The 23184-nt window shown below is 38.8% G+C and overlaps 1 protein-coding gene across 1 annotated transcript in view; it reads right to left on the bottom strand.

The window, feature by feature from the left end:
- Positions 1-330: 330 nt before the first annotated feature.
- The window catches only part of LOC140754415 (dynein axonemal heavy chain 1), a 39176-nt gene continuing 16322 nt past the window's right edge, over positions 331-23184 (bottom strand). Inside the window, exons 47-85 of the mRNA XM_073089420.1 lie at positions 22826-22986; positions 22409-22624; positions 22055-22149; positions 21839-21977; positions 21482-21644; positions 20188-20357; positions 19567-19788; positions 19035-19196; positions 18132-18309; positions 17698-17828; positions 17511-17616; positions 16965-17119; positions 16299-16487; positions 15911-16040; positions 14913-15060; positions 14426-14529; positions 14040-14116; positions 12930-12997; positions 12496-12625; positions 11892-12035; positions 10720-10886; positions 10132-10357; positions 9180-9375; positions 8464-8657; positions 7969-8123; positions 7681-7780; positions 7158-7290; positions 6688-6821; positions 6233-6374; positions 5764-5888; positions 4975-5139; positions 4550-4702; positions 3631-3766; positions 3004-3139; positions 1996-2091; positions 1590-1720; positions 1141-1322; positions 915-1044; positions 331-580 (exon numbers count right to left, since the gene is read on the bottom strand). Of these exons, the coding sequence (XP_072945521.1) occupies positions 366-580; positions 915-1044; positions 1141-1322; positions 1590-1720; positions 1996-2091; positions 3004-3139; positions 3631-3766; positions 4550-4702; positions 4975-5139; positions 5764-5888; positions 6233-6374; positions 6688-6821; positions 7158-7290; positions 7681-7780; positions 7969-8123; positions 8464-8657; positions 9180-9375; positions 10132-10357; positions 10720-10886; positions 11892-12035; positions 12496-12625; positions 12930-12997; positions 14040-14116; positions 14426-14529; positions 14913-15060; positions 15911-16040; positions 16299-16487; positions 16965-17119; positions 17511-17616; positions 17698-17828; positions 18132-18309; positions 19035-19196; positions 19567-19788; positions 20188-20357; positions 21482-21644; positions 21839-21977; positions 22055-22149; positions 22409-22624; positions 22826-22986 (5804 nt within the window). The 3' untranslated portion in view covers positions 331-365. The remainder of the gene's footprint in view (positions 581-914; positions 1045-1140; positions 1323-1589; positions 1721-1995; positions 2092-3003; positions 3140-3630; positions 3767-4549; positions 4703-4974; positions 5140-5763; positions 5889-6232; positions 6375-6687; positions 6822-7157; positions 7291-7680; positions 7781-7968; positions 8124-8463; positions 8658-9179; positions 9376-10131; positions 10358-10719; positions 10887-11891; positions 12036-12495; positions 12626-12929; positions 12998-14039; positions 14117-14425; positions 14530-14912; positions 15061-15910; positions 16041-16298; positions 16488-16964; positions 17120-17510; positions 17617-17697; positions 17829-18131; positions 18310-19034; positions 19197-19566; positions 19789-20187; positions 20358-21481; positions 21645-21838; positions 21978-22054; positions 22150-22408; positions 22625-22825; positions 22987-23184) is intronic.

Genomic DNA, 23184 nt, shown 5'->3' with positions numbered 1-23184 from the left:
TTGTCTACCAAAGACGATTATTTGAATTAATATGGAATGGATATTAAATAGTAACCTCACTTCCGTCTTTCATACAAAAAATTGACATGTCATGATGTCGATTTTCAGGTAAGATATCAGGCGTATAAGTTCACCCTGACATCTCGGATCGGGTTTAATTTGTTAGTTACTCATTACTTCCTGCATTTTCTGACAGCTTTCACGGTGTTATTGTTTTTTGTCATTTTCACTTTTTTCAGCACTGGCCCAACAACAAAACACAATCGCTATAAGTAATTCAAAATACTTTATTATTTCTATATTTCACTACAAAATATCCAAATTGGCCACAGTATCGTAATCATATCCAAATACTATGTAATTGGCTAATAGTCGAGCGCGCAGAAGAGCGCAACGCCGCGCTTGATCCAGTGCGCTTGGGGCTTGTGCGTGGCGAGCTCGATGGTCATCACGTAGTTGGTGGAGTGTCCGGTGGTGGACAGCGTGCCGGCGCGCACCAGCGTCTTGTACGTCGGGCACTCGTACAGCCCCGACGCCAGCTTGTGGTTCTGCTCCGGCTTCATGTAGATTATCGCCATCTCTGCAAACGGACGGAGATGGGAAACATTCTGATAGTAATGATGATGGTGATGATGTGATGATTTTATCTACTCATGTAGATGTCGTGATGATATACATGATAGTGAATTTATCAAGTGTGCGTGGATGGCTTCAAAACAAATCACGAAGCCCATTTTCAAAAAATAATCATTTCACTATCCGATAGTGGAATAACACAGATTATTTGTTTTACTCCTATATTTTAATGACACATTTTTAATTTTCATCAAAACCGGCCACGTGTTTCCTTTTAAGATTTTTCGCTAATTCTTATACTACCCAATTTCACCATAAATAAGATAGAAGATGCTGACCTGTGTGGAGCTCTTTAGGCCGACTCTCCTCCAGAGACATGTCCCCCATGTTCCAGCGCGCCCCTTCCAGATATAATCCTCTCACACAGCATCCGTCATCAGGTTTCTTCGGTGGTGGACCAGGCAAAGCCTGAACACATGAGAATTGATTTTAGAGTTATATGTGTGTGTATTGTCATAGAAGTGCATCAAGTAAAATTGTCATAGGATTCAAAGGTAGTGTAACCTCAAAAGCATAAGCGACAGTGTCGATGGCGATCACGTGTTTCCTGGCGTAGTTCTGCAGCGCGCCCGTGAGGAACGCTTGCGGGAAGTAGAAGCCGGAGATCCAGAACACCTTCGGGATCCCTCCATCGGTCCACTGCTGCATGAACTGCACCCGCAGGCACAGGTCCTTCACCCACGCAGCTGGAGTGTACAAAATCATCAAGCATCATTTAACGGTGCAAATATTGCGTGAGGAGTTAAATGATAATTATTTAATATTTTTATGTGAAAGGTGACATCATTGAATAGTCTTAGCTATGATTTGGGCTACGTACGGAGTTTTTCGGAATCAGTAGTCGTTTACGAAACATTCAAGCATGTCAGGCAATTTAGGCGTTAGGCAAAATCATGTTTTTCAAATGAGCAATAGACATTTGCCGAGTAATACAATGAAATTATGGTAGTTACCCAAGGGCTTCAGCGAAGGGTATGCCTTGGAGCTCCACATGACAGGCACAGCGTTGCGCGCCAGGCTGCCCGCCATGCTCTCCAGCGCCTCCGACATTACCACCAGACCCTTCAGGGCTTTCAAGAGATCTCTGTAAATAATACTGGCCAGCTTACCAACAAACCTCTTTTAAAATTGTTCCATAGCGAATTAAAAAATGTGAAAACTTGTCTACATAACACAAGGTGAATGAAGCAGTAGAGAATACTGAAGCTTTATTATCAGTTATACGTATCTTATAATTAGATAAATATAGAAAACTAGAGTATGTTATATGCCCTTCATGTTTTAGGAGAAGACCCATGCCTAAATGAGGAACAATAATGGAGTGATAAACCTATATTTAATGATAATTCGTTATCTTGCCTGAGCGAATTGTTGATGACACCCAACAATCTATTGTACCGGATGGCTTCCTGTATCAGTACTGTGTTGAGCGATTCTTTATACGATACGGGATACCTGTTAAAATATTATGTTACATAGAACATACATGGTCACTGAAATAGTTCCCATAAACATTCAAAATAAAAGTGATCGTTATATCAAACGTAATTCCTTAAAAAGTAAAACAAACGTACAGAAAGATAAAGAAAAGGTCAAGCACTGAAGCCTAAAGAATAGATGACCAGCACATTAATCCACATTATCCCTAGGCGACATTAGATTAAACCTACAAAACGTCCAGCGCAGTTTCGCAGTTATAATAATAATAAACAAAAAGTGCACCGTAATTGCAACAAGCGCGACATTAAAACCCCGAGCACGTAAGCGAGTTTGCAACCGTCCCCGCGGCGCTGTCCGAGGCACCAAGTTTTTATGATGACGCGCAATTCGATTTGTCCTGAGCGAAAACTTTATGTCGTACACGGTTATCTTTTAAAGTTTGTATTGTTGCGGATGTACGTGGCGTTCTTGTTCATATTTAGAGTTGTAGAATGTAATGAGATACAATAGTTTCAACTGTCTATTTAAGAACGAATAAATTTCTTATACCCATACCTGATATGGTGAATCAAAGTTACATAAAAAGTGAACTCAGACCTATTTAGTTACTAGAACGAATTTACATGCCCAATATGGTGACCATTATGTCTAGAGTAAGTCAGTAAAGTAGTCCCTTTGCTAGGTGTACTGCTAATTGTAAACGTAACTATTGCACCAAGTATGGTCCTTGGAGCCGGATCATCGATTTTATATGAAATTTTTTGCTTATTATTTACTTTTTTAACATGCTCGTGAACAATTTGATTGAAAATATCAACCTAAAACCATGTACACTGCTTTATTAACGAGTAATTGTAATACTGTCAACCTAAACCAAAGTTATTTAATTAGCAGTACAGTTGAACAATTATTGACATCTCTACTTACGTAGTAGCAATGTATTTCTGGTCGAGTAGCGCGGGCATCACTTGCAAGATATCCTTGGCAGCCCTTTCTGTCATTTCTTCTGCTGTGAGCCCTCCTTCACCACTTACCTCTTTTGGCTGAAGGTTGCGGAGTGTATCTAAAATATTGTATTTACCATTTGTAAATCTCTTGTATTGAAGTCATAATTAATTTTACATCAATTTCATCTAAGGTCCAGATGTTTAGAATAGTTTAAAACCCTTTAATTCAAGATCAAATGATACCTAACTTTCAAAGTAATTTTTCATTCGGGACGTTTGGGTCAAATGATGAGAATTAAGAGTGGATCAAAATGGCATCAAAATCAACACTGCACTCTGTATTTCCTACCATTTAGTATTTTAAATACTGGTTCTTGCGTAGAAGATTCGTCTTTTAGATGTGTAAGAGTAAATAAATGTGTCAAAATAGAAAAATAGGTAGTGAAATGCCACACTCTTGACTCTCGACCTTGTTTATTTTTATGATCACTTTTGAGCTCACATTTTGCCAGTCCTGCCCTATAGTCACGCCACTACCTAGCCTATCCAATGTCATACCAAAAGAGACTCGTGTCTCGCGGTGGAATTGCAATAGATCTACACTCACTGAGACAGGTGCTGGTCTCGGACATGGCGTAGCTGATGTTGGCGTTGCTGTGCAGCCCGAACAACGACGGGTCGTCGTTCAGCGGCAGCGTGCGGATGTACTTCGTGTAGTCGTCGATAGATGACGACACCGATTGCTGATGTGGAAAACTTGTTATTTAAGTATACTGTAGAAGCGGATTTCTTAAAAAAAAATTATAATCTTGTATTGGTAATCTAGGTAATTTCCGAATCTGTAGTTCCGGGACAAGAATAGGGCTACGGTATCCCCTGCCTGTCGTAGGAGGCGACTAAAGGGGGCTTCCGGGGTTGCGGACGGCAAGAGTGGGAGCTCGAACCGTCCAGCAAGCTACCCCGGGAAGGACGGCGGTATGTGTGGTCGCATACCGTCGTAAACATACATGGTGTGGGAGGAGCGAAAACTGCTCCCCCAGGGTAGAGCCCGTTGGGCATCGCGCTTGGAGGGCTGCGGTTGTGTTCCGTTGGAGATCCTGGAGTTCTCCAACAAGCGTTGAGGACGGCCACCGGGGGGGTTTTAGTGCGGTAAAAATCCCACATAACCCGGCGTCGCTCCCACGTCGTCGGGTACCTTTTGAAGGTTTCCCCCTAGAGAAAAAAAAAAAGAAAAAAAAAAAAGAAAAAAAGTTATTGCCGAATGCCCACTCCGCAATAGACAATTTAGAAGCACTTCGCTAAAATGGACACAGCCAATCTAAAGGTGGTAGGACCATCTGTAAATTAACTCCGGCGGCACCATCGCCACAACTATTCTGCCAAATAACAGCAGTGTTTGGCGGCGATGTGTTCTAGTTGGAACGGTGTGGTAAGGGAGAAATACCATGTCTACTTTACTCCACCCTTACCATACCAGTCCATGGCAGTAGTCACTTATCATCAGGTGGACTGTATGCTCGTGTGACCTGCTTGTAGGCGCCGCTCTCGTCGAACATCCAGCGCTCGCTGAGCACGGCGGTGCTGTAGTAGTCGGCCAGCAGGCACAGCAGGCAGCGCCGGTCCCAGTCGTCCGTCACGCGCCCGCCGTAGTTGATGTGCCCCGCCGTGTACGTCAGCATCTGGTACACAACCATATGTACGACCATTTCGTATTGCAACAATTAGATACTCGCCGAGCAGAGACAAATAGCCGCGAATATGGTGATGTATTTGATACTCAAAACGACGCAAGTCCGTTCATCGCGTCATGTATTTGTATTCGTCATTGTTCGTCGAGATACTCGGCTGATTATTCATAAGTATATAAATGTTGTCAAAGAAAATATATTTTCTACACACAAAGATATTGCCGAAAATTGACGAATAACAATTTTAAGTACTAGAGACTCACCCTAAGCGGCACCTCGGTGTACTCAGTGAGGAACATGTGCAGTTGGGAAATGCAGATGCGCAGGTCGCCGTCCGTGAACTCGTACGGGATATTGAAGCCGAGCGGCCCGAACTTGCGCCGCTCCAGCACCACGCCGTGGAACAGGCACAGCGAGAACAGCAGCCACTGCGGCATATGCTCGGTTTTTGTACACTACTCAGCATATCCGACCACTACTCTGCCTTTTGAATTGTCTCTTCGAACACTAACCTACATGACCTTCACCGTGACCTTGGTCACATATTATAATTGAGGCTGTTAGAACTAGAGTAGCCTAAATGGAGAAAAGTAAATACAGATAGGCCAAAAGTCATTAAAATTCAGTTAGGCCACTTTGGTTCTAGCAGCCGCAATTAATAAAACAAGTTCGTAGTTTACAGTTCAAAGCCACCACCGACTTTAAATACTACTCTGTCATACGGGGTCAATAGTGATTGAGATTACCACATTGATAAAGTGCCTACAGTCACTTCGACTTCTGGAACCAGTGTCCATCGCTGCTGTAGTCTGCTTTGAAAAGTGTGGATAGTAAAAAATATGCGAATCACATGCATCACGTGCAAGAATCGTGATGACAGACAAGCAGTTCCCCCTCCTCCCTCCACCCTCGTCTCTATGCTTGATTTTTGATGACCACGTCCAAATAGAAATTTACCAGCTCGAAACTTTTAGCAAAGCGTTATTAGCTATTAGTCCTATTAGAACAAATACAAAAACTTATTAAACTAATCGCACTCGTATTGGTCTCACCTTAAAGTTGGGAACTTTGGAATCGCTAGAGTTGAAGTAATCGTTGAAATCCGGCACTTGGTTCATGTAAGCCTTCAGCAAGTTTGCCTTGATCCCACGCGGTGGCTCCACGGTCATTTTATACCCTGCGATATAAAAGTTTTCTTCACGGCTATTTTATTAAATACTATTACTCACAACTTACATCATAGCAGTTGTATTTCTACTAGCAGATTTTCATCAGAGATACTTGATGAGATATGCTTCATGAAACACTGTTGACTTTAAGTATAAATAACGATGACATTCATTTCGTTTCACTTAATTAGGAATTTGACAAATAGTACACATTGACGTATTTTTTTTTCTAGAAACTTCACTTAAGTCACTTTTCTATAGACTTATTAATGAGACAACCCATAGGATTCTTATATTTCTTTGCAGATATATCGTTGAGCCAAAGTTTTTGCCTAACTATGCGTGTCTGTACCGTTCTGCAGCAACGCCACGGGGAAGAAGGGCGAGGGCGTGGAGGTGAGCCAGAGCCGAAAGTCCTTGTGCACCAGCTCCGGCTGGATCTGCTCCACGTTCAGCTCCAGCACCGGCATCCACGACGGGGACAGGTGGCAGTTCTGACCAGACAAACTTCTTGTTACTAAACTCCTAAACTAAAATGAACACTGACTAACTGAGACTGGCTATTTGAAGTAGACTACATACACGTTGAACCAATAACATGTTGGAACGACTCGTATAAGTAGGCATTACCACCGCGCTCCTTAGACTAGTAAGACTAAACTCCTGTGAGGTGGAAATAGGCGAACAATTACTAAACAATATTTATAAAAAATGAATCAGCTTATCTGGGCCTAATTTGCCTGCTTACCAGACAACCTAATTAAAAATCTTCAATCATTATAAGTATATTATTTTCACAATATTTACCTGGAAGAATACCCAATTGCCGAAATCGCAGCCAACTTTCATCATGGCCTCGGCCAACGGCCCCTGACCCTGTCCCAGGGAGATGCTCTCGAACCGCTTGCCCATCTTCATCTTGTCCGCGAATTTCAATAGATCTAACAAAAGCAGCAAATCATAGTTATCGAAATAATTGAAATGTATACAAATCTAACACAATGATTAAAGATATTGCAGTCAAATCGTAAGGAAAGTAAAATCAGACTGATCTCTGTCATATGGATACATGACATGACAAGATAGAATTCATGAATGTTAGGATTAATATTCGTGAATTCTATTTTTATTACAAAAATCCTCGTCCGAAAAAGCTTCATAATTTTAAAGTTTTCCGTGGTGGTAAAATGTAAATTTGTTAATATAGAAATAGAAGATAATATAACAAACATTATACATAATCATACCATTTCAATCAATTTAAACCATAACATTACCTGCTGCTGGATCAGTACCAGTGGACAGTACGAATATAATGGGTGCAAGCGGGTCCGACTCAGCGTAGAGCGCGGCCAGGTCGGCCGGCTGCGGCTCCACGAAGCGCGCGCCCAGACCCGTCACCACGTAGTCCTGAACAAATACATGTATGTAATGTCCTTTCCAAGACCAAATAATGACCACGACCACTCTGACAAGAGTGTAACGCTTAAGAAGAAGAAGAAGAATGTCCTTTCATTGCATGCAATATGCATATAGCATGCGCATAAATACTGAATGTATAATTTATATACCTACTGCAGTATGAATGACTGTATGTAATGTATGTAACAAAACATGTTCTGTATGAAAAGACGATGAACATACCAAAAAACAGATAAGAACTCAATTTTTAAACTTACTGATATTTAGCACAAAGTGAAAAAGATAATAAAAACTTGAATAGGACTTGAATGCTCCATACATAATATAATATTCAGTATTTAAGATATTATGTACACTTTATAAAGTGGAGAAATTAACCTGTAATCCCGGTACTAGCTTGTCAGGACGAAGACACTTCAACACAAGTAATTTCTGAAATTGATCCAATTGAGTGTCCAGTGGCTTTGGATAAGGCAGTCTGAAATGTAATGTGAATAAATTGTTCTCAATTTTTATAAATCTTCGCTTATAGATCCAATAATCGGTTTTCCACTACTACCCACTTAAATAGAATAAAGTTAATAAAATACACTTAGCTAATTCGCATTTACGTAAAATACATCAATAATACCGTAAATAAATCAAAAGTTCCAAATCAACACTTACTTATGAGGATTCATAGCGTCATAGAAAGTCCTAAAGAACTTGGTCTGGTTGGGGAAGTCGTCGACGAACTCCTTCATGGTGGGCACCGAGGCCAGCTGCTGCATGTCCAGCCACATCCTCTCCGATATCCATTTCGGTTCTGGGTTATCCAACTCCTTGAATACGAATAATACCAAAAGTTTACAATGTAACATTTTTTGAGTGGGATCACCAGATTGCAAAATAAATGTTTATCTATTTGTATCGTTTAGATTGCTTATTGTGTTATCCCAGGAAAAATACAAAGTGGATGTGTAGTCTTTGCTAAGATTAACGAAGGAAAAATCAAGTCAGACAAGACGAGCGCTAAGTATTTAAAATATCGGAAAAATCCAGCATGTGCCCAATTTTCAAGGTGTTACTTTTTCATTCTGAATATGATGTAGGTTTCAACCGTTCTTCGGCAAGTGTAATAATCTATTAATACTATTAATGCAATGCCACTTAAAATAATACCTGTTCTATCTTAGCGCCGTTGAGCAGAAAGTTGAACTCAGTTGATCTGATGACGCCTCTATCCAAGAGGATCCTGGCGCAGAGCAGGAACGCGAACAGCAGCTTGTGGCGCTCGAACAGGCTACGGCACACGTTCTGGTACAGCAGGAACGTGAAGTGTTCTATTATGATCTCCACGCGCTCGATTATGTCCTCTGTTGGCAATATGACAATATGATACATGGTCCATGAGCTAGTAAGGACTTACATGAGGTCTTACAACTTGATATACATGTGTGGTATAAAATCATATGGTCAAGTCAAGAACGAGCCAACCAGATGAATCGCATGTTTTTTGCAATCATTACTTTAAAATAATCACGATGATGTTATTATGTTAGTAAAGATCCATCCATCCATACATCCATCAGCCTTTTGAGGTCCACGGCTGGACATAGGCCTCCTCTAATTGGCGTCACTCCAACCGGTCCCGTGCCCTTTGAATCCAGCGGTTACCAGTAAAGATACAAAATCGTAAAAAAAAAACAATTACAAAACTTCAAAAATAAATTACAAAACAAATCGTAACAAAAACAATTTATTCTTAGAGATAAGAAATCCCTGTAAAAATTACGCGGAACAATGAACGAAACCCTGTTCGAAGTGGATAAATTTATAATCGACAAAACTGACATCGTTAATTAATTAATATCCCACGCCATCCTACAAGTACTTACCGTTCTGTTCAGTTTCAGCCATGGCCCGTATGAAGAGCTTGACGAACCACTCCAGCGAGTATTGGTACATGGGGTCCACGTTGGCCATGCCCGACAGACAGAAGAACAGGATCTGGCCGCGGTTGGCCACCGGCACGTAGCCCTGACGCGCCTCATCAATCTCCAAGGACGTCTTCTCTATGTCTTCCACTTTTATCTAGGTCGCAAAAAACATGGTTTAAAGTGAATTATTGTAAACAATTTGTAGAGGAGTGATTTTTAATCTGTGGTCGACTTTCCAATAATTGTCATTGTTATAAAATATTTATGAAGGTACGAGTATATCATCTTCCTCTAAATATTTATTTTATTGTGATACACCCAAGAAATATAGAGTAACGCTTTGTGATGACACCAGGGGCTCTAAATGCCGATTATATTAAGAAATTATAGCAACGAAATACAGAAGACTGATAGACAATTTAACTGACAAGAAGATTATTAAATCGAATCATACGATAACTCCTTTGATTAACTCTTGAGCACTATTGGATTAAGTGTATGAAGTTTAAAATGTAATCAGCTCTCTGCGGTTTAATACGGTTTACGATATTTCCCTGAGTAAACACATTATCGTATATACGATAAAGTTTATATGTATCAGTAAAGTCAGTTTAGTTTTTTTATAATATGGGTGTAGCAGACGAGCATGCCGTCTACCTGATGGTCTGTAATCAACCCCAGATAGGATTCCGATATTCCTACCTGAGGTCGGCCACAGATGCGCCGCTACCCCTGAGGACTAAGCTGGAACGCCTCGGAAAAATATCTCGCTTACCACATCAGAAACCAGAACACAGGAGCGCACAACATCGCTGTTATAAGTGAGAAATAGATGTGGCGGTGGTCCCGCCAGAGTCGAACCACAAAGGTTTCTCCCATCTTCAATAAGTAAAAAGTTCAATAGTCATACCAAAATCTCAGCACTCTTTATCTTGATAGCTTCGAGGGTGAGAATGAGAGGAACATCGTCTACAGGGGACCCCTCGCTGTTGGACAGCCCGTACAGGATGTCGGACTGCATCTCGGCGAGCTGCGAGGACATCTGCGCGCGGGACACGATTAGCTGGCCGCGGAGTTCCTCTAGATCTGGTCGCTCTTGGGCCACCACTATTGATAGCAACTGCTCGGCTAAGCCACTGAGAAAAGAATTTGGCTCATTCTAAATATTGTTAAGCTTTAATCATATTTTTACTACTAAGGGTATTCGAATTTCGACTTCAGCTATGACACATCGCTCTATGAGTAACTACATGAATAAATCCTGTACTAAATATTAACAGTATTCATAGTCGACTCGGGCAAGTTAATATCTGTTGAGGTGCATGAAATTTAATAACTTTCTATATAAACATGCGCTCTCGTAGAACACTCTTAATATGTTATAACGTCGGGATTAGAGGAATACTACGTACCAAATGCTTCTTATAAATCGAACGAAAAAAACCTTCATATAAATTTTAAATAGTACAGGATAAATCGATTCAATGACTAACTCTACCTGGGTACCAGCGCAAAGTTAACAATCTGCACTTTGACGGAAGTCTCTGGCGTGTACTTGGGATTGGGCAGCTTCGTGGTGATGTACAGGCGGAAACCCGGCATGTACGGGATCAGAGAGTCGCCCAGCTTCAGCACCAGCTGGCCCGCTTGACGGAAATATTGACGCTGGGTATGTCAAAAGGTAGATCAGTGCTCACTATCAGTGCTCAGAAATCACTAGATTTGTCTTAGTCTAGGGACTTTCGCATACACATAAACATAGCGTTACCATAAATCACTTTTTTGTTTTAACACATAATAATCACTCTAATTAGAAATAAACAAAATGAATAATTCAATTTAATACATAATTGAATAAAAACTTGCACGCTAACAATGCAAAATAAGCGAAGATTTCTAGTTTTAAGACTTTTTGTAAACCTTATTGTATGCAAATAAAGAATTATGATTACTCAATTAGTGCAACTGCAGAAACTATTAAGTAGCATATTGTTCATATCCTTCATTAACATTTAAAATTTAATTACATACTTCAACTTCATCAAGCATATCCCCTAAACTACCATCTTCGATCGACACGTGAACTTATCTTCGCTATGAGATAAATTTACATAGCAACTAAATTGTTGTGACAACAAGTTTTAATTAATGCGAAACTTAGATGCCTGGACAGTTTGGCTATATCCTAGTTAAGCCAAGTTATAAGCAAACTTAAGCACTTGCTGGATCAATTTTCGCTCGAAAGCGTATTATTAAAGCACTAAATAGATACGATAAGGTAAATTAAAATGTATATTAGGAAACTTAGTAGACGGAAAAATGTTACCCAATTATAACTTATCGAACTTTGTACAAAAACGTGCCCGAATTATTGATAGGTAGATGAATGTTACGGAAATCAGACATCGAGCACTGTATTTAACTTATTAACTTTTTATGTCGCTGTTAATTTATTTTATCTTACTCATTTATTACAAGAATTTAGACAATTATCTATTGAGAAATTTAGAAAATATTGATTAGATTCTACATTATTGATTAGATTTCTACATTATTTTCGTCATGTTAATCCTTAGCACAATGATAATATTATGCAAGAGTCTAATCTCAGAATTCATAAAGTATGCTAATTTGAATACTTATTTTATGAGTTAATATTTCGTTCCTTACCTTCAACACAGGATCCAATGCGGGATCGAGTTCTTGTCCAACATTTTCGAGAAGTACAGGTTTTCCAAAACGAAGTGCGGACTCGAAATTTCTCAATAGGTCTCTGTCATTTGGCTTGCATACTACTAAACCTTCAATTTTACCCTAAAACAAAATGGCTTGTCATTTTAATAGTAATAGAAAATTAAATACATACATCAAATGTCTGTGCAACTTTATTGGCTAAACTATAATTTGATCTGACAAGGATATAAGTACAGTAGGCCCTATTTAAAAAATGCCTGAAATATATGGGTTATAATTTATCTATGATGTCTTTGAAATATTTTGAAATCTACATTAGAGAAGTAGGATAGCAAGTAACCATTGGATAGACAGAGAAGGTTTAAGTTCTCTAAAAGACAAAAACCTCTTGGTCAAACTCCAGAATTGAACTCATGTCCAGAAGATAAGGCTGGACTGTCGAATGGAAGAGGAGGAATGCTTTAAAAGACACTGTCCTCTGGACCACAGTCCACAAGTACATCTTTTTCTAGATGATAAGGCTGGACAATCAAGTAGACGAACGGAAAGTCAAAGTTGGAAATAAAACATTTGTGTATACCATCGCCCGTATCCACTTGTTGGCCTGTGTCTGCGGGTCGATGATGAGCGGCCAGCGGCGCGAGTTGGACATCAGCACCGCAGACTCCACCGACAGCGGGTCACGCGGCAGCCCGTACATCTGCCAGTTCCTGCGACAACACTACTGCTTACAACATCTTAACTATTATACTGATATAGGTAAATGTCTTGCCAAATATAATAATTGAAGTTATACATTTTTTGAGGGTTTTGAAAAAAAAAAAAAATACAGTGATGACATTCCATATAAATGGAATAAAATACTGTGGTTAAAATGCAAATTTGTTTTGTTAAATATTGCTTATTTTAACAGTGAAGGAAAACATCATAATAAATCTGCATACCTGAGAGATTTTTAAAAAGAATGGTAAACCTACTACCATTCGCACTAGTTGAAAGAAAGTAATTAATTGCCTGATTAACACCGCATCGCCCAAAGTAGACAGCGGGGTTGCACCCGACGTGTGAGGGACTTCTACTTCCTGAAATTGTTAATTCCTTAACATTTCACCACGAATATTTGGTCAAAAACCTTTGGTCATCTTTAGCACGTTAAACGCCGATAGAAAAAATTAAAAATCGTAAAAATACTTTTGGTCGTATTTTTTTTTATTATGTTACGATACGTATAGAAAATAAGTTTTATTCAATTCTGTACATGTATTACATAGTTACAGTCAAATACATAGCTGAGGTCACCGGTGCACCCCATGGCGAACAAATACAGAAAATATATTTTCCGGTACCAGGCGCCGCGCCGGTCACACCCGCCGGCCACCCGCTACACCAGTAGTGCCAGTAGTATGGTGATAGAACGTGTGTTACTTCAATTACGTTCCTACTATCTTAGCTATCATCATTTTCTTATTGAATAGTTAATGTGCGAGCCTTTAGATATGGATTTAGCTATGGAGGACTTCGAATTTACGCAGGATGAATGGAAGCAAATCAAAGCTTTAGAAATTTCTTTTTCGAACGCTTCTATAAACAATGACTCTCTTCTAGAATCGGATATTGAAAAGTAAAGACTGCTAATTTTCGTTTAAATAATAAAGACCAATCGAATTATATATCCTGAATTTTTATTTTGGTTACTTTTTTCGCTATCTTTCAATTTTTTCAATTCCTTACAAGGTATGTTTGTCCCACTGCGCAGTATAGTTCTATAGCGCCGTACCGGTCACGGAGTACGAATAAAGTAACAGTCAATATGACCGGCGGCGAGAAAAAGTAGTTTGAATATGACTATACGTTGAGGTCACCGGTGACCCCCATGGCGCTATGGTAGAGGAAGGGTGAGGTCACCGGTGACCCCCATGGCGTTTAACGTGTTAGAAAAATAATAAGCGAAAAGATAGAAGAGCTGATGAAGGTGAACTCCAAATAGAACCAAAATTAGTCGGACAATTTCATTAAGTTTAAATTTTGAAAATCTAAACTTGTTAGCGACGAATAATTTTGAAAACATGGATAATTACTTGGAAATCTACATTAATAATTTTAAATATAATTCGTAAAAATTACTTCCATATGATGTATCCACTCCCCAAGCAACTCCCTCCTATATTCGTCTGTAAAGGGAGTGATGTATCCAACGGCACCTGCATGATAAATAATGTTAGGTGTGTACCAAAACATCAATTTGTATAATAAAAATTCCGCCCGTCAAAACAAAAAAAACGGAACCCTTCAAATATCATACACAATGTCTTTCGAACGTAATGGGCCGGTAATCTGATCTAAAAATTCCTCTACATAACCTGTACTGATTTGAATACTTTGTTTAAGGGAAAAATAAAGCAAATATGACTGTGAAACAGTTAACGTACTATAATGCAGTGTAGTGAAATTTAGAAAATAAGTATTAATTAATAATAAGAAGTAATAATTGATGTAAATGTGTGCCTTACACGCGCTAATCAGGATGTCGCCAATAAGGTTGATGTTGGCGACGCCCAGCTCCTTGATCGTGCGGATCCACCGGACTCTCTCGCTCGACAAGCCGTTCAACAACCTGGACATTAAATTGATTCAATTCTGAACCAATTTTATGAACAAAATAATAATAATAAAATTGCAAATGATCAGGTATATTGTTACGTGCATAAGTTACCAGAATACAGGAAAACTTTAACTTTTTTTTCGTTCATCCGTTGCAACTATGTAACATATTATGTCTTAGTTTACAAGTTTCAGGATCACATGAGTGAACTAAACCTAATTTAATCTTATTGACCACGACATTAGTACTTAAGTCCCACAAAATTATTGAAATTGATCCGGATGGACATACTGGTCGCTTTCGATAAGGGAGTCTAACAAATTCTATTCTAACGGTTTAAATTTACAGTTAAAACAATATGGCAGAGAAATCTGCTAGCCAAAGATAAGGTAGACCTATTAGCGCGGTCCATCCTGGCGAGGCACTGGTTGATGTCTTCCTCCATCTTCCGTTTCTCCTCTTCTTTCTCCTGCAGATACGCGTTCAACTTCGCGATACCTTCCAGAAGAGCTTGCATTTTCGCCTTCGCATTAGCGAGCATAGCTAGAAGAAAATTATTTTTTGATAACATCACGACTTACATGAAATATTGTTTTATACGCACAAACAAATCAAATCAAATCAAATCAAAATTTTTTATTCAAAATAGGTTCTTTACAGATCACTTTTTGAATGTCAAAGCAACTACCACCACTTCACAAGGTGTTTCGTTATGGAGAAGAAGCGGCGAAAGAAACTCCATAACACACATCTTTTAAAAAAAATGTTTTTGACAATGTTAACTTAACGTAATGGTACATGTGGAGCTGGAGCTAATTCAGACCACACCGTTTTGTCAGTCAAATAATCACTTACTTTATAGTACGCTTTTTTACATAGCGTTAGTTTAACGACATGTTTAAACTTTTTTTCTGTGAGATTCAAAATGTGGTCGGGTATTTTATTGTAGTAGCGAATACAGTTGCCCACGAAAGATCTAGCCACCTTACATAATCTACGTTTAGGAATTACTAATTTATTTCTATTTCTGGTATTAAAGTTATGGTGGTTACTATTTTTTTCAAACATATCAGTGTGTTTCCTTACATACATAATATTTTCATAAATGTATTGACTATGCACCGTCAATATATTAATAGTGGGAAACAGTTCTCTTAGGGACTCACCACGCCGCAGACTATATATTGACCTAAACAGACTATACATTGACAAAAATCTAGCAATTTGTGCTTATCGTTCATAAGATATTTTTATCTGTACAGCGTGCAACATTCTCTCTGCTCTGCTATGTTCGATGGGAAGTCCGTTTCATCTCATTACTCAGAAGGTAAATAATAAATAATTAGTAGCCACCATTTCCCATAACGACTTAGTGCCTTAGTCAATCACTTACCTTCAACTGCCGCTAACTCTTTCGTAGCACGTTCTAGAGCCTCCTTTTTGGGAGCCACTGCCTTGTTCACATGATAAAATTTGTACATCGCGTGCACCCACATGCACAGAGACATGCAGGCTTTCGACACCTGAGTATTAAATTTGCATATTGAACAAAAAAAAAATTAAAGGGGGTAAAATTTTGTTATTTGATGAAATTATTCATTTAATTGCTCTACACACTATATGCAACGCCATTTAAATATTTAATATCTTTTACGCTGAGTCCAAAAAGCTTTCAAAAAATTATGTTACTTTTAATTTGTCTCAATTCTAAACATCTTTAATAATATTTCTAACTCCATTGATAGATATTATTACATTAAAAAAAAAACCTCAAATATAACCTTAAGAATTTTCATAGGCTCGTAGTCAGGATTGACCACGAATCTCTTGAGCTTCTTGATCATGTCCTCGGTTATAGACTCCTTGTCGAACTTCATGAGGGAATCCAAGAACGCCGTCGGGTCTGACAACATCGCCGAGCCCGGCTTCCAGTAGTTCAGCACCTTCTCGCCGAACGATGCTCCTTGTTCCTACAGTGATATTAATTTTTTATTTAAAAAAATGTCTTTAATTTTTCAATCCATTACGACTCGTCCATGGAAAAGACAAACTATCCCAATAGATAGTAATCTCTTAATCTATTGAGCACGAGTTCACAATACAAAGCCATATTGTACTATGTTGGCCAACGGCAGAGAATTGATTAATGAATTGCGGTTTACGCAATTTTTACAACTAAACAGAAAATAAATCTTATGAAGGTATTTATTTGTTTAAGTATTTAGAACTATTGGACTATCCTGGTCGTTAGACCCCCACTCGTGTTTTAGAGTGGATAAAAAATTGTAATTAGCACTTCAAAAATCTTTACACGAAAATAATGACATGGTATTTAAAATTCGATTCCAATCGTGAGAAATCCAAGTTTATCTACTCAATTATAGTTCGCCAACAATACCTCAACTGAACTACCACTACCTTGCCTACAATACAAACTGATCCATCACCTTAATGGGCTTGATGTCGAAGACGACGCAGAGCGACTCGATGACGAGCACGACACCGGCGGGCGGCTTCTTCATCGCCTTCACCTCCACCACGTCGTTGCGGTTCAGCTCCTGCAGCGCCTTCTCCGCCGCGCGCAGCGCCGGCATCGCCTCGTCTGGTGTACGCAAGTGCCGTCTGATATGAGCTCTCGAGGATTTGGGTGATGATGATTTGAAAATATGATTTTATGATGGTATAGAATATTTTGTCTGCTTATGACCTGTGTCTGGGCATGTTCAGATGAATTCTTTATTCCTTTTGGATACACACATTGCTTTTGATGTAAAAATCGTTTGAGTGAGTTTACAAGACAGTCACGTGAAAAAGTTAACCGGGGATATAGAAGGAAAGACTAAAGTTTTTTGACATAATTTTCTTTCAAAATATTTAATTTTCAAATATATTGAATATATATTTATTACATGATAGATACCAAACTTTAGAGTTACTTCTAAAAAATCGCCATTAAGTATAAAAACATATTAAGTACAAAGCTTAACGAGTACCTAAGTCTCTTTGTGCATCCTCTGCCATTGCTGTAGTCTCCGTTGCCATCTTTTCAGCTATAGCTTGTTCCTTCTCTACTTTAATCCTGGCATCTTCTGCTATTGCCTATAATAATTATTGTTATTTAACTTTTATGACTTTACTTTTTCTATTAAAACTTCAATACAAATAAAAAGTAATTCATACTGTGTCAATAGCGATCTGGTCGATGACTTTCCTGGTCTCCTCGGCAGCCTTCTCCATCAGCGGCTTGAGCTCTGCCAGCTCAATCTGTAACTGTTTTACTTCCACCTCTGTCTGGTTTAACTTGTTCAACCCTGTTTTATCAGTCATGAAGTTCCAATAATAGTGTATTATCAGATTTCAAATATATTTCAGTAGTAGTGATTATAGCTATTAAAGCAATACAATATACTACACCGAGCAATATAAGAACCCTAGGAATATAAGAATGGAAAACCTCGCTATGAATGAAACAGAATGTTACACTATAAGTGTTATAAAGAAGAGGACATAATGTATGACATATGACATTATGAACCACCTGACATTTAGAATTAAACTCCATAACCCGAGTTCCTATCTACAAACTATTTGACCTAACACTTTAACAATCTAACCAGTTTTGAGCGCATTCGACTCGGTCTGTACCGCCTTCTGTTTCTTCTTGAACATCTCGGCGTACGCGCCCAGCATCTCCATGTAGGACATGGGCGTGACGTAGTTGAGGCGGTTCAGCTGCGCGAGGAACCGCGAGCTCGCGTCCACCACGCTCTGGTGCGCGAAGCAACACACCGACTGGTACAAAATGTCTAGTTTCAATACGTACGCTACTGAACAATCATTTGTATTCACTTAATGACGATTTTGTTCGTTCAATGCCAATACGATTTCATTAATTCCTTCTGTAGTGCCGCCTATATTTACATATATATAACGTTGGACTCGACTAGCGAGTCGCCAGCACATGAACGAAATTTATATCGAGTCGTTGGCACTGAACGTGTTAAAACATGTACAGAGATGATGATGAAAACGTCTTCGGAATTCTCTAAAATTTTATTTTATTATTACAACAAACCCCTTCCCTCAATCCGTTCTCCATTCATTGTCCGGTCGCACACTCCTTACGTATCAATACATTTATAAACAAGCAATCCCACATAAATACTAGAGAATCGGGTTTTTAAAGAAGCTCTGGCCAGATAGGAACATAGCAGATAGATACATAATTAATCATGAACTAGAATTAGTTCATTTCAAATAAATTGACATCAGCGAACCGTGAACCGATAGCCATCGACCGGGCAATTATCTAACGTTGCGAATTCGTCGCTAATTAAATAAACCGGTGAACGACAAACTAAACACTGAATATCTAAGTGTGTGTACACACTGAACATGTGATACGTACGAGTATTCCACTGTGTAAGTATACCTTGTATTTATGTGTACAGTAACTGACCATAGACTACTTACATAATGGAGTTTATTTCTCAATCATTGAATCATTTGATACTCACGACCATAGAGTCAATAATCTCATCGGTTGTCTGCAATTCGGTCATATTGTGGAAGAAATGGTTGGCTACAGATTCCAAGGCGGACTTTGGCCACTCACTGAACCAGTCGATAGTGCAGCAGTTTACAAGGGAGGGAAACTGACGGAGACGGGCGCGGAATATCTAAAAATAAACAAATTTATCTAACAATTTTTTATTATAGAGATATCATGATTCCTTTACCAACTCGGCGGAAACCTACTCTTACGACTTTTTTAAGATACAGGAATTCCTTCGCCTATTCTGACCAATAACAGCGTTAAACGTTACTGTGCTCTGTTCCCAGCGTTAGCAACGTATCTGTAACCGACCTCAAATAGAACTTTCATCCTGTCTGAAGTTGATTCTCAAATATCCGCTAAAATCTTAAAATGGGTGGTTGCCTCCCTACTGTCAGGTAAACTAAACGCTCGTCTACTAAATCTATATTATGCAACAAAGAGGTTTGTTTGCCATTCGACATTTCCCTATACATTTCTCTAACAACTCTCACCTCTCCAACGGGGCTCATGACGATGACGATGTGCAGGTTGCTGCGCACGCGGCGCTGGTAGCACGCGAACAGGTTGGTCTTGGTGGCCGTCAGCCCCATCTCCATCACCGCGTGGCGCACCGACATGAAGATCTTGTCGAAGTCCTCCGCCTCGTAGATGTTCGGCACGTCGCCCGAACTCAGGATGTTGTTCAGGTCTTCGAGGAACGATTCCATTTTTATCTGATGAAAGCCACGTGTATGATAAAAAATATCTCAATGCACGTACAGACTTGTGTATCTTAATCGTTCCATTAAATTTAAAAATTTCGGGCGTCATCGTGAAATAATTGGATAACTGATAATGGTATAAAAGATTCAAAGGGAATACCGCTAAGCTTTTGGTCATAGATGATACCATTAGATGACTATCGTTAAGTCTTGTCGGGGAACTTATGGATCGTATGAAAATATTTAACACGGATTGACCACTAATCAGTTTTCCCTTCCCAAATCTACTCTGAAATAACTCGGTGAAAGATACTCCAGGCCTGCACCAATTATACAAAAACCCGTGCCCAGTAATAGAAAATAAAAAGATGCATCACATATCCCATACATGAAATCTTATACAAGATATACCTGAGCATCTGAAAACAAGAAGACGGTTCCTCGGTTCTCGGCACCAGCTTTAAGCATGGTCTGCTTGAGGTCATCCCGCCATTCCGTCTGCCCGTAAGCCTTAGTGATTTCTATCTGTATGCACGTAAGTTCTGCCATGTTTGCCGCCAAACGAGATAATGACTGGCGACCTAACATAATAATATATGGTAAGTTTTAACTAAAGCTCATAAATTAATTTAAAATTCAAGTTTAAAAGATATATGTTATGATTTTCCCATATTTTTTTTTTATTACAAATTCAAAATTAAAAATTACTGAATTATTTTTTGCCCCTCAAGAACTATAGCTGCATAGAAAAAGAGAAAAAAAAAATACTTGTGGCACTCGGAGACTGCCGCGGTAAAGCTATTGCATAGCATTTTTTATCAACTTATGCAAATTGCAAGCGTGATATTTCAAAAAGTCATTAACCCGTCAACTGGCGTGTGTGCCCCGAGGCGCACAGATCGCTACTAAAAATTATCACCGCTGTGCCGGTCGGAGTGGAGGGTGTTAGGTTTTTTTCGTTACGGAATTTCTGGATTCGGTCTCCACGCTCAAGGCCCGCGATAGAAGCTATCCAATAGCTTAAAAACATCAACATTTAAATTCCTTAAACGTACGTTAAGCAATGGTGGGCTCGGTCGAAAGTCGGATGGGTGACCGCTAGTGACAAAAATATATTAAAATAACAGTTGTAATCAACATTCAAATTACTAAAACGTAAGTTAAGCAACGTTGGTCGAGGTCGGATGTTGGATGGGTGACCGCTAGTGACAAAAACATTAAAATAGCACTTGTAATCAACATTCAAATTACTAAAACGTAAGTTAAGCACCGTTGGTCGAGGTCGGATGTTGGATGGGTGACCGCTAGTGACAAAACGATTAAAATAACAGTTGTAATCAACATTCAAATTACTAAAACGTAAGTTAAGCAACGTTGGTCGAGGTCGGATGTTGGATGGGTGACCGCTAGTGACAAAAACATTAAAATAACAGTTGTAATCAACATTCAAATTACTAAAACGTAAGTTAAGCAACGTTTGTCGAGGTCGGATGTTAGATGGGTGACCCCTAGTGGCATAAACATATTAAACATCAGTCTTAATCAACATTGTTGTTAAAAAATAAAATTAAAAAAATGTGTATTACTGCCATCTGTTTTCAAGTTGACGAATTAAGGTGTTAGGAATTTTCGTTAAGGAATTTCTCGATTCGGTCGCCGCGCTCAAAGCCCGCAATAAAAGCTATGCAATAGCTTAATAACTCACCAGAACCGCCCATTCCAAGTAACAGTGCATTAGCCATAGGTTGACGCATAATACGTGACACTCTGCAGAGATGTGCCACTGCATCTTCAAACAGAACCAAATCTAGTGGCGCAGTAGACGATAGGTTGTATTCATTCAGGTAATGAGATAGCACTTCGTCCATCTAGGAGACAAAAATAAAGAAGATAAATAAGAGATAATAATAAAAAAAGATTTAGTACAAGCTGATCGTACAGGATTAACTAAAGAGTTAACTAACTAGTAACATTTGCTGGAAGAATATGGATTATAATTCAAAAATAGTCCAAACTTTATATAAAATTATATTTCTAATAAGAAAGAATGTTATCAAGTAACCTCGTCCTTATCAGTAATTTCGATATACTTCTTGTCATCAGCACCAATATCCATGAAATCACCAAACAGCATCAGTCGTCCCCCGACCACATCCTCATGTTTCTTACCAAACTCAGTTTTTATCTTTTTGTTGAGCAAACTGCAAAAATATCTCTATTAATCTATAGTCTGTATCAAAAGTACGATAGGTCAATAGTTATTGTGTGATGCACTTACTTAACAAACCATTGTCGATCTTCAGCACAAACAAGACGATCTTGGTACACGCGTTGGTGCTCGTGATACCATAATCTAATCACATCATCTTCATCCTGTTGACAAAAACATAAGCCTGTCTTTACAAATACCTGCAAAACACGTACACGAAAAGCCTATATAATCTTAAAAAATATTACTGACGAAATCTTAGAGTACTTAATGTAAAAAATGTAATGTAAAAAATGTAATGTAAAAAACTTAATTCATTATTTTATATTACCAGCATACCAGAGCCGATGAGACATTAATCTGATCGAAAAGGAAAAATCTGAAAAGTCTTTACGTGGCACACCGTCTTATTGATCCTATTACCTTTACAGCATGGGGATCCAGCATCAGTATACCTTGGAAAACTTTACTCAAATCGCGAAGATTGAAAGTATAATGAGATTTAGTTGGAGTGGGTAGTAATTCCTCGACGAGTGAGTTGAAGATCTCGATGGATCCCTTGAGGAATGGACCTTCGCGTATAGACACTTTGTTGAAGTTTCGTGTCCACGAACCCAGAATAACTGCGAAGATGCCGTACTGGAATCAAGGTAACAATCATTACCAAAACGTAGTACAAAATAAAACAATTAAAAGCTTTTAAAATATAAATTGGTTAAGTCTGAAACAACTGGTCTAAAAGGAAGTAAACTGCTTAAAATTAATTTGTTTAATAAACAATCTTCATTATATACCCATAAATAAAAATTACATAAATCTAATACATCATCATCATCCTACCTTGCTGGAGTACTCCATTTCTGTGAAGGAGATATAATGAAAGTGTCGCATGAGGCGCATGGTGACGGGGTTCCTGCCGCCGCCCGGGGGACCCATGGCGGCCACGATGCTCATGTCCACTAGAGTGCGGAAGTCGCCAATGCTTTGACGGTCGTACCAACCTGGAAATTATTAAAAGGCGTTTCTTAGAGTCTACTGTAAATATGTATTTTATAAAGAAGAACATTGTAAGTAAAATTTATACATTTCTCGATAATTTTCAAATTTTAATATTAAGTAATTCCTCTTAAAACTATTTTATCATCAAAGATGCGCAGAGGGTCCCGGGTTCAATCCCCGGCTAGACAGATTTTTATTAT

The sequence above is a fragment of the Epargyreus clarus genome, unplaced genomic scaffold (assembly GCF_041222505.1).
Source record: "Epargyreus clarus isolate Ecla_fem2 unplaced genomic scaffold, WU_Ecla_fem_2.2 ptg000029l, whole genome shotgun sequence".
NCBI lineage: Eukaryota > Metazoa > Arthropoda > Insecta > Lepidoptera > Hesperiidae > Epargyreus > Epargyreus clarus.
This window is presented reverse-complemented; position numbering and strand designations above follow the sequence as displayed.